Source organism: Dermochelys coriacea, chromosome 19 (assembly GCF_009764565.3).
Source record: "Dermochelys coriacea isolate rDerCor1 chromosome 19, rDerCor1.pri.v4, whole genome shotgun sequence".
Taxonomy (NCBI): Eukaryota; Metazoa; Chordata; order Testudines; family Dermochelyidae; genus Dermochelys; species Dermochelys coriacea.
In genome coordinates, this window is record NC_050086.2 from 6,573,937 (window position 1) to 6,584,606 (window position 10,670).

At 42.8% G+C, this 10,670-nt stretch overlaps 1 protein-coding gene across 5 annotated transcripts in view; it reads right to left on the reverse strand.

Moving 5' to 3' along the window:
• PTP4A2 (protein tyrosine phosphatase 4A2) overlaps positions 1–10,408 on the reverse strand; it is a 28,882-nt gene extending 18,474 nt beyond the window's left edge. Inside the window, exon 1 of one of the 5 annotated variants that reach the window (XM_038377554.2) lies at positions 10,375–10,408. Coding sequence is in view for 1 of the 5 variants with exons in the window: in XM_043505945.1 (XP_043361880.1) it covers positions 9,970–10,224 (255 nt within the window). In the remaining 4 variants the exon portion in view is untranslated. Of the gene's footprint in view, positions 1–9,014; positions 9,269–9,917; positions 9,949–9,969; positions 10,236–10,302 lie in introns of those variants that run through there. The other 4 variants (XM_038377551.2, XM_043505945.1, XM_038377553.2 and 1 more) reach the window with 4 other exon arrangements.
• Positions 10,409–10,670: the final 262 nt, after the last annotated feature.

Consider the following 10,670-nt stretch of genomic DNA (forward strand, 5'->3'; position numbering starts at 1 on the left):
CCCATCACTGAAGTTAATCCACCTCATTGAGAGGCGGTATCTAGGTAGATGGAATATTTCTTCCTTTGACCTTGCACTGTCTACACTGGGTGTTAACTGGCTTAACTACATCTCTCAGGGATGTGGATTCTTCCTGAGAGACATAGCTATGGCAATGTAAGTTTTCAGTGTGGACCAGCCCAGTATGGAATTATTATAGGCTGTGCTAGTAGTGCCACCATTAAGATTGCTCAATAGTTCTAAGACCCTGCTTTCAGTTGCTTATAACTTTGCCAAACTTCAACGATTCAGGCTGAAATTTTCCATGCTGGCTGCCTGCCTCAGGCTGTTTTTTTTTTTTTGGGGGGGGGGGGGGGGGGAGAGCGGTGGGCACAAGGGAAGTTTAAGATAAAATTATTCAGTCATTACTGAGGAATGATTAAGGGAAAATATGTTTTGTTCATGTTAGAAAAACTGTACAGCCATTTTGATGAGAAGCTCTTGCACCTCATACTTTGGAGCAGGGTCTTGACATTTGGCAAGGAGGTTGCCTTCATGTAACAAAGATGCTTTTTGCCATCCCAATGAAAATTTGCCAAAATTATGCCAAGTTATACAACTATGAAAAGTCTCAGTTCATACACTCAGCAGAGACTTTAGAGTTTGGTACCTAAATTCACTGAAGACTGCACTGAGCATGCTCCAGTCCATGGCTGCAAGGGCTGAGCAGATTTCCCTGCAATTGCTGCTCCTCCTAGCCAGAACTATGGTGCCAGGCATCAGAAAGAGTGGTTTTGCTGGCAGAGCTTGTTAGTTTCCATAGCAAAATAAAATACCAGCAAAAGCACTTTTGTGCCAGTATAATCTCCAGCCTCATTAGGGATTTTGTCAGTACAGAAATGTTGTTAAAAACTTACACCTGTAACCAACATGGATAAAACTAGCAAAAGTTTCTAGCATAGATCTGACTGAAATGCAGAGGGGTAAGGAGCCAGGCCGGGGATGTGACATAATCCAGTAGGAACTAGTCTGAAACCACAAGCTCATTTCAAAGGCAACCAAACATTTAATGGTAAGAACTTAAGTCACTGTCAACTGTATCCAAGTTTGCAGTAATGAGGGATGCACCATCCACTCCTACCACACAAGTCACATGAAAGATGTTTTATACTACACCAATAAGATGTAACAAGTTTAATTCTGCCGTGAAGTATATAGTCACAGATCCACCCCACGGCTGGAAGCAAACTAGATGGGCACACTCAAGTGTTTTTGCTAAGCAAAAGCGGGAAGTATGCCTTTTACTGCTCCTTTTAGCACTGCAGTGTCTTTTTTCCTGCTTGTTTTTAAGCAGAGAAAAGTCAGGTTGATGCTTCCTTTCCTGGAGGATTTTAACAAGATCTTTGGAGGAGTGTGATGACTGTCCCAGCTCAGATTTCTGCCTACAGTTACTCCTCAGGTTTTGGGCTTCCTCTGATATATCACCATGACAGTCCAAGATTTTGCCAAGTTGTTCAGCGCACAAAAAGGAAATCAGTAACACATTCCTCATGTAAAAATGACAGAAAAAAAGTTCTGAATAATAAACTTCATTAACCAATCTTTGTACAAAGGAGAAAAGAGCACCAAGTTTTCACCCTTAGACAAGGAATTCAGTTTTATCTAGTGGGAGCAAGGCAAACCTCACCAGCATGGTCTTATCCACTATAAATAATTTCAGATAAAATAGACCCTTAAGCTAAAGGGGAAAAAAGATATATAAACGTGACAGCAACTTCTTTTTTAAAGAAGTAGCCTTAACCAATGGCGGAAAATAAAAGAAATGCAAAACTGCAATTTAAAGTCACTAGCCTAACACTTGAACTAAAACATCAAAATGGCCCATACAATCAATTACCCTCTCTATGACACCAAGTCAAAAATCAATTGCAGAACAGCAATTATTTCCTTAAAGAGTTGCTTTCAAAGCCAAAAAAAAAAAAAATGTTTTAATTAGGATGCCAAGAACAAGGATGCTTTTAGTCACCTTACCCAACCCTAACACAGTTTTTATTCTAAAGTGAATGAAATTTAGATTTCTAGAATGAACCTCGGAATATTTATCAGTTTAATAATTACAGGATTACATTATAAATTCTCTCCCCAGAAGGAAGAGTTCCATCTAATACATCACAGTTACATTCTTGCACCTGTCAATTCATGAGAACTAGTCACAACTTTATCTTGTACACATTTCAAGAATTCAAAGCAAACAGATTAGTTGTGATGTCTTACAGTCTGCTACAGCTCTGATGTATTTAGTAAAAAAAAATTACTAAAATCATGGCATATGCATGTGTTCAGGACCTGTAAACTCTTGAGCAAGAGCAATGTGGTCCTCTTTCAGGCAGAAACAGTGTTTTCCATTTAAGCATATATTGAGAGTCAATTGACACTTTTTAGACAGTGGCCTAAAGAAAGAATAGTTGTATCAACTTTTTATAATTTTCCTTTTCAACTTCCTTACTCTTGAGGACCTGATAAAGCTGTTTAAATAGATGGGACAGTTCAGTGATCATGAAATACATGAGAGGAGAGTCCCTAGCATCCTGACAGCACTATGGAAACAACAGTATCTGGTGGAGAGAACATTTTCTTTTATTGTTCTAAAACTACCCATTCTGACATTCTTCAAGCAAATGATTCTCTGCAAGGAAGGAGCTCCAACTCTATTCAACTATACTTGTAGTTGCAGCAACATATGGTCACTGAGGTTACACTTCTCCCATTCAACAGCAAATCAAAGAGTGACACTCTACCCAAGTTTATTTTCCCAGGATAAGAGAAACATCCAGAAAGTTTGATGTCTTTATTACAGTACACAAAGGAGACAGTATGTTCTAATGAATTAAGTGTGGGACTGAGAGTCAGAAACTCAGAGTCCTAGTAACGGCTCTATATCAGCTCCCTGGGTGGCCTCCGGCAAGTCATTTAGACCACATCTACACTACAGGCGCTTCAGCAGCACAAGTACAGTGCTGTAGCAATGCTGTTACAGCACCATAGCATAGATGCTTCCCATAGCAACGGAAGGGGTTTGCTCATTGCTGTAGGTAATCCACCTCTCCAAGCAGCAGTAGCTACGCTGACAGAAGAATTCTTCCATCAACCTAGATCTGTCTACAAAGATGGATTTTTCACACCTGAGCACTGTAACTATATTGACCTTATTTTTAAGCGTGGACCAGGCCTTATTTTTGGCATCTCAATTCATCATCTGTAAAATGGGGCTAATAATCCTATAATACTCCCATGGGGGCAGTAACTGTTTATTTAGTTAATATCTGAAGAGTGATTTGAAGATGAAAAGCAGGGGTAAATCAATTTTGCATGTGTCACGGTCCAGATTTCTTGTTCAAGGTATAGTCAAGGTCCAGACTGCAGAGAAAATCATAAAAACTTAATAATAATGATAATAAGTTAGTAAAAAGATTTTAGGGGCCATTCAAAAGCGTCTGACAGTCAGAATTTGGACTGCAGTCTGCCTATTGACTACTCCTGCTCTAGGTCATGCCTTTATATGAAAACTGGCAGGCAGGAGTGGTGCAAAGCAGCAGAGTTAGAAATGTTTCCCCTGCACAGAGAGACAAAATGGTTATGGATAATTCTAGGAAGAGGTGGGTGTATGATTTACACATCTATCAAGTTAGGGTCTCTGGGGAACCATGGAGGGGCAGGTAACTTTGCTCCCCTCTCCTGGGTCAGTGTCTCTGGACAGCCACAGCAGGGGAAAATCTCTCTGCTTCTACCCCCCCTTGTCCCAGATCAGAATCTCTGGGGAACCATGTCGGAGAAGGACTCTGTTTCCTCCTTCCCCCCAGGGGAAGGAAGTGGGGGGTCAGGTTTCTTTTCCCTCCCCCCCGCCTCAGGTCAGGATATCTGGGGAGCGGTGTGTGGGACAGGTCTCTCCAGAAGCACACCCCCCCACACACTATGGTGCTGAAGCCCCAAGTTCCGTCACATCCCACGATCCACTGAAAAGCCTCTGGTGGTCCAGATTTGGACCATGGGCCATCTGTTGATTACCCCGATGTGAAGATTTGTATTTAATGTCTGAAGAATTATTTAAAGATGTGAAATACTACATGATAAATATATGAATAGTTTGAGAAACTATACTGTATGCCAAGTTAAATAAGCATCTAAAGACTATTTGGTTGTCTATATGCACATTTTCCCCCAAACTCTTAAATACCATAAGGTAAGGGAACAATTTATATCAGTGAAATACCTTTTTTTAAAGGAGTTAAGGAAAACTATTATCCATCAGGCCAGATCAAAAAGCCCCTAAATTCAGACAGTAAATGTAAATGTCTTTCACTTTGCCAGTCAAGATATCAACATGCATTTAATCCTGGGAGCACTGACTGGCCATTATGATTGATCAGAATGAAAATATAACCTAGCTTCAACCACAATGAATGCCACAAAATGAACAATTCTGAGGTAATTTTGATTCTCTGTTTCTGTTCTTCAGAAAGAGGGAAGAGGAAAGTGAATGGCTACCAAAACATTGCAACTACGTTGTCTTCTTATGGATAATTTCATTAAGTATTATGTGACTGGGGCAAGAAGGCATCCAACACCTCAGTACTACAGTGAACTGTGACTGGTCTGTTACAAACCAGAGTAGGCCTTTCACTGACATGATTACTTTTGCTAACCGGCCCGCCATACAATTTCCGAAACTCAATGCGGCCCTCAGGCCAAAAAGTTTGCCCGTCCCTGCTCTAAAGTTTTATTTTAAAAAAATGCTACAATAGTCACTTATTTTTTTAGATGAACCAAAAACAGTCAAATATGATTCCTGACTTGACAAACAGAAGGCAGTGTTAAATGTGTGAACTTTAGTAATGGCATTTAAGTTTGATTTTATACTTAGAGATTACCTACTTTACTGTGGATTGATACCTAAATTAAATCATTCAACTGTGCAAAATCCTTGTACTTCTGTATTTATTCTGCACAAGATCAGCAAAACAGTCCTCCTGACAAGCAAGTAACAATCATAATGTGCTCCCTGGCTTCACCAGCCCATCCAAAACCTGCATTTACACAGGTTTCTCTTGCTACACCAAGGCAGTTAAACAGATTGCAACAGCTGCAGCTTCCCAGGATTGCAAGATACAGATACTTTGGGAAAGGTTACTTGGATCACCTTTCAAAATAACCTAGTGCACAGGATGCAAAGCAAAACCTGCTAATTTGCAGTTTATATTAAAAGGATACCTTCCGTATTTGTGAGAACAGCACCTTGCAATCCAGTTTATGTTAACTCATTTAGTTCTTAGTTGAATTCTATATTTGATATTCTTTTAATGAGATTACTTAAGTCATGAATTGCTGAACTTGCTTTCTTTCCTTCCCTCTAATAAAAATCTTAATTCTTGTGTTTTACACCTACATACTTGCAATATGTGACATGGAGTTTTGTTTATTGGAGGGGGGGGGAGGGGGGGTAAAGTGCTACAAGACTTGTGTCCTAGAAAAACTGCAATTCTCATATATATTGTGGCCTAACTAGACTTCCCTTGTAATTTAACTTGACTACATTACACTTCACTTCCTGTTCCTATGTAGGACTGCTACATTCTACCTCCTGTGGTGGAAGTGAGAAATGTTAATACTTCACAGTTTGCATGCAGTGTGGTTGTAGCCATTGAAGAGCTCTGTCTGGCTTGAAAGCTTGTCTCTCTCACAAACAGAACTTGGTCCAATAAAAAAAAAATATTACCTCACCTACCTTGTCACCCTAATACCACACAGGCACATTCAGAAGTGCCTTGAGGGTTCTGATGGATTCAAAAGGTGCTTTGTAAGCAAAAGATTTTATCAGGATTCTAAGAGTTCTCCAATCTAGTCAAGTTTAACACAATGGACAACATGCAACACTGAAGCTTCAAGAACTCAATTCAATGACAATTATTTTCTAAAATATGCTGTGTGACTGTATAGAGAACAGAATGCCAGTTCTATAGTTTCTTGGAAACTATTCTTAAATGTTTCAGAGTAGCAGCCGTGTTAGTCTGTATTCGCAAAAAGAAAAGGAGTACTTGTGGCACCTTAGAGACTAACAAATATATTAGAGCATAAGCTTTCGTGAGCTACAGCTCACTTCATCGGATGCAGGAAGCTTGTTCGTAATGACATGTGCCTGGAGAGGGGAGAAATCAAGAAATTCTACAGTTCCTCACTACCCACCCCTGTGAGTTCCCTACCAATTTGCTGACAAGCTCTGCTGATGACTCATTCGTTTCCTTTTGCTCAAGCCAAGTCACTCTGTTCTCTGCCCTAAAACAAGGCAGGCTTACCTCAATTTTCTGTTTGATAAGAAAGACAAATCAAATATTCAGTCTAAGGAGTCAATTCAGCAAGAGAATAAAAGCAGTGATCTGTAGCTCACAAAAGCTTATGCTCAAATAAATGTGTTAGTCTCTAAGGTGCCACAAGTACTCCTTGTCTAAAAGCAGTCAGGTGTTTTTCACAAGACAACTCTCCTTCCATTCTGGCACTAATCTTGCATCAAAACTTCAGTGAAGATGGGAGAAAAACACTTGCCTTTCCCTAATTTGAGTAAGCTCAAACAACTAATATAACCAACAGCACGGGCACTGTTTAACACAAAAAAGAGAAAACATCTCTGTGCCTAGTTCAGCAGTGGGAAATGAACTGATACTCCATTTGGATTTCCAAAGATAATCTACTGGGTATGTACTTTATGCCAAAGAAGTTTCTGTTTGCTGAGAAGCCGAAGAAGCTCTGAAACGGGAAATATGGTTTTAATTTTGTGTATGTTTTTAACAATCCCCATGTCTAAAACTAGCTCAGAGAGGAGCCATATTTGAATATTGTTTAAGTACAGTTTCCAAGCAACTCCATCTGGGCTTCTAAAAGTGAAAACTTCAACATAATCAAAAACAAACGAAAAATGGGCCCACCTAATGAAGCGTGATGAGCTTAAAAGCTCCTACGTTCAAAATCTAGAACTGTGTTTAAATTGCAAAGAAAAAAATGTAAATGACCTTATGACATTTTACATAGTCTTCTTATATCAAAGTGAGATTTGTGTTCTGTTTTAACAGCCCATTCCAAAATAAATTGTGTGAAATTTTTTTGCATCAAGTGCCATATTATGGAAAACCAGGAAATTGACTTCCCTGGCAACACAAGCCAATTTTTTTTTTTTTAAAAAAAGATTCAAAATGACAAAACTCAAATCAGAAATACTAGCCCATCAAACCGGAAGCAAACATAGTGGTGTTTTCACAGCATTAAAGCAAAAAAGGGTAACAGTATTATTCAGTAAATAAAGTTAGAGTTGAAAAACTCAATTTCTTGTACCACATTCATCTCACTTTAGTTTGTCTACACTTGAAACACCGTTGTAGCACTTCAGCATAGACACTATCTACACTGATAGGAGGGGATCTCCTGCTGTCATAGGTAATCCATCTCCCCTGTCTACACCCATGGGTTAGGGGTCGGCTTAACCACATCGCTCAGGGGTGTGGATTTTCCACATCCCTGAGCGATGTAGCTGGGTTGACCTAACTTTTTAGCGTAGACTAGGCCTATGAATTTACCATGTCTCTACTGGAAAATTGACAATGTATAGTGGAAAGATAAAGGCCAAGGGTGCACATACTACTGAGCCATGTTCAATCTCCACTGAAATTTATAAGTAAATAAAAAATGAGTTTTTAATAGGCAATTGTTAAAATTCAAAGAGATGAGCAACACAGTGCTTTCAGGCATAACCAGATTTTCTGTATCTGAGACCTAAAAGAATGAGGGTTTAGAGTAGAAATGACGGAAACAAGAGAACATGACAGAGGTATACAAAACAATGATCAGAGAGAAAAAAGTACTCCTACTGATATACGCTCTCATAAATCAGAGACACACCAATGAAACTGAGGAGGTAACAAATTTAATACTGATAAAAGGAACCTTTTTTTTAAACACCCAGCACAATTATCCTATGGAGCTCATTGTCAAAAGATATGATACTGACACCAGAGCTTAGTATGCTTAAAAATAGGCTTAGATGTTTAATGTTAAAAAAAGATTAAAGTCGGGATATATATAAAAAGTCATGCTTCAGACCCTAAATCATCCACTAACTGATGGGGATAAGAAAAAATTCCTCTATAGTTACAATATTTTAAATTGTCTATTATGAGGTCCCTTAGACTGATATATTTGCCTAGATCTCTGGTCTTACCTAGCATGGCAACTCCTATGTTTCTATGTGTAAAAAAGGGTAGTTACCTTAACCCTGAATCTCCAAGCCGTAAGGTGCTGCATTTTCAGTGTTCAAACAGTAATATTTACATGGAGACATTCTGCACTTTCTTCAACTCTTTAACAAGTGAATAAAGTACCATACTAAGCTGATCATAGATTAGTATAATATAATTAGTATAATAGCTGATCATTTTTACATAACAAAGAAAGATGATTCACTAGTTTAGCATGGCTTACAACTGACAACATGTTTCCCCCTCAAAAGCAAATAAAAAGTGCCACCCCTAAAGTTTGCAGAAATCATCTGATGTTAAATAGTACTATAGTATCTAATGAATCATTCTGCTCATCTAGTTTTAACCCAATTAAAAAAAATGCCTTTATATGAACAGGCTACAATACTGATTCTCTCTAGAAGAAGAGAGTCTCCAGAATTGTACTTTAGTAAGTCCTCTCCCAGAGGCCTCACAATAGTTAACCAATGCAGCATTCCACAACAGGGCAAAGTACAGAGGCAAGAACTGAGAGACAGATTACATTCACAGTTCCGATACAGAAAACATAAATTCCACTTTCTGAATTGAAAACCAACATTTACAATTAGAGGTAATTAAGAATCATGAAGCCGACCCTCCAGTTCTGTTAGACGCACAGAAGATTTGCAACTAGAGCTATGTCTCATTAAAAGACATGCACATTCATAGACATTCATTTCAGCATAGCATTCGCACAGGTATTTATATTCCTACCTCTTGTCAAGCTCTCAATCTATCAAATGGATAATTTCTTTCCATCAGTTGGGCTTACAGAAGTCAAACATTTCTATACTTTGAGTCACGGCATGCTTGGGTTGGTGTTTTTTTTTTTTTTTTTTTTTTGGGAACACTGCGACTGCAGTTGTGAGTCAGAACCTGTGCTGTTCATTCAGGGGGTTCACAATTCACTTTCCATGTACACGGGAGCTTTGGAAGAAGGCAACCTTCTTCCCACCCCCAACTGAAAATGCCCTGAGAGAAAAAGCAGCTCGTGACTAATCATGCTAACGAGCCACGGGAGGAGTCACCAGCACAACTCAGAAACTCCCACCCCCCCCATCTCAGACACAAACCACTTCTGGCAGCCCCTCAATCCCCACATCTGCTCCCCCCCCCCCATGCCTCCACTGAGCCCGGGCCAGCCTCCCCTTCCCTTCAGGGCCCATGGGGGGTGTGCAACCCTCAGCCTCCCCGAGCACACGCTGGCCCAGCGCAGCCCCACGGACACACCTGTGTCATCTGCCCCCCACATCATCCTACTCCCGCCAGCCCATCCCCCCAACTCGCCCCCCCCGGCACCTCAGCCCCCCCCCAGCAACTGCTCAGAGCCTTTCCTTTACCCCCCACAGGGGGAAGGTAAGCACGGCCCCAAGGGCCTCCCCAATCCTCAGCCCAAGGCAGCCCCCCCAATACCTCAGGCTCCGGGGCAGCCCCCCAGCCCCTCCTCACCTGGGGGATCCCCCCGGGGCGGCCCCCCCGGCCCCTCCTCACCTGGGGGATCCCCCCGGGGCGGCCCCCCCGGCCCCTCCTCACCTGGGGGCGGCCCCCCCGGCCCCTCCTCACCTGGGGGATCCCCCGGGGCGGCCCCCCACCTCCCGCGGGGCGGCCCCTCCTCACCTGGGGGCGGCCCCCGCCTCTCCCTCCCCGCGGCCCGACCCCGGCTCCTCACCCTGGGCATTGAGCGCGGCTGTGTCCGTCCGAGCGGGCCCGGCGCCTCCCACACACCGGGCAGGGAGGGGGGGGCGCGGCGACGGCGGAGGGGGGAATGACGAACGAGCCCGGCCGGCAGGAGCCGCGGAGACCGTGAGCGAGCCCGCCTCGTCCGCCGGCTCCCCCGCGGGAAACGGCTCCTCCGCGCCCAGACACCCCCCCCGCGCGCCGCGCCGCGCGATGGCATGGCCCGCGCGCACTCCCCCGTCAGCATTGGTACGGCCCACCCCCCCAAAGCCGCCATTGGTACGGCCCGCCCTCCCCCCCTCGTCCCGGCATTGGGATGACCTACTCAGTCACTTCCCATCAGCGTTGGTACGGGCCTTTCCTCCCCGAAAAAACGGCAGGATGTGGCCGGTCTTACCCCCCGATCAGCATTGGTACGGCTCATGTCCCCCAAACTGGCAATGGTATGATTACCCTCCCCTTAAAGCGGCATTGGTATAGTCCCGCCCACATGTAGCATGAGCATCACCCATCCCACATTGGAATAACCCGTTCCCGGCCAATTACCGTCTCTCATCTCCCCCCCACGCCAAGTCAGCCGTGGTTTGGTCCAGACCCCCCCCCCACCAGAAATAAAATCAGTATTGGAATGGCCCATTTCCCCCAAAATCTCATTGGCGTGGCCTTGCTGCCTTTCCCCCCTATCGATAGCGT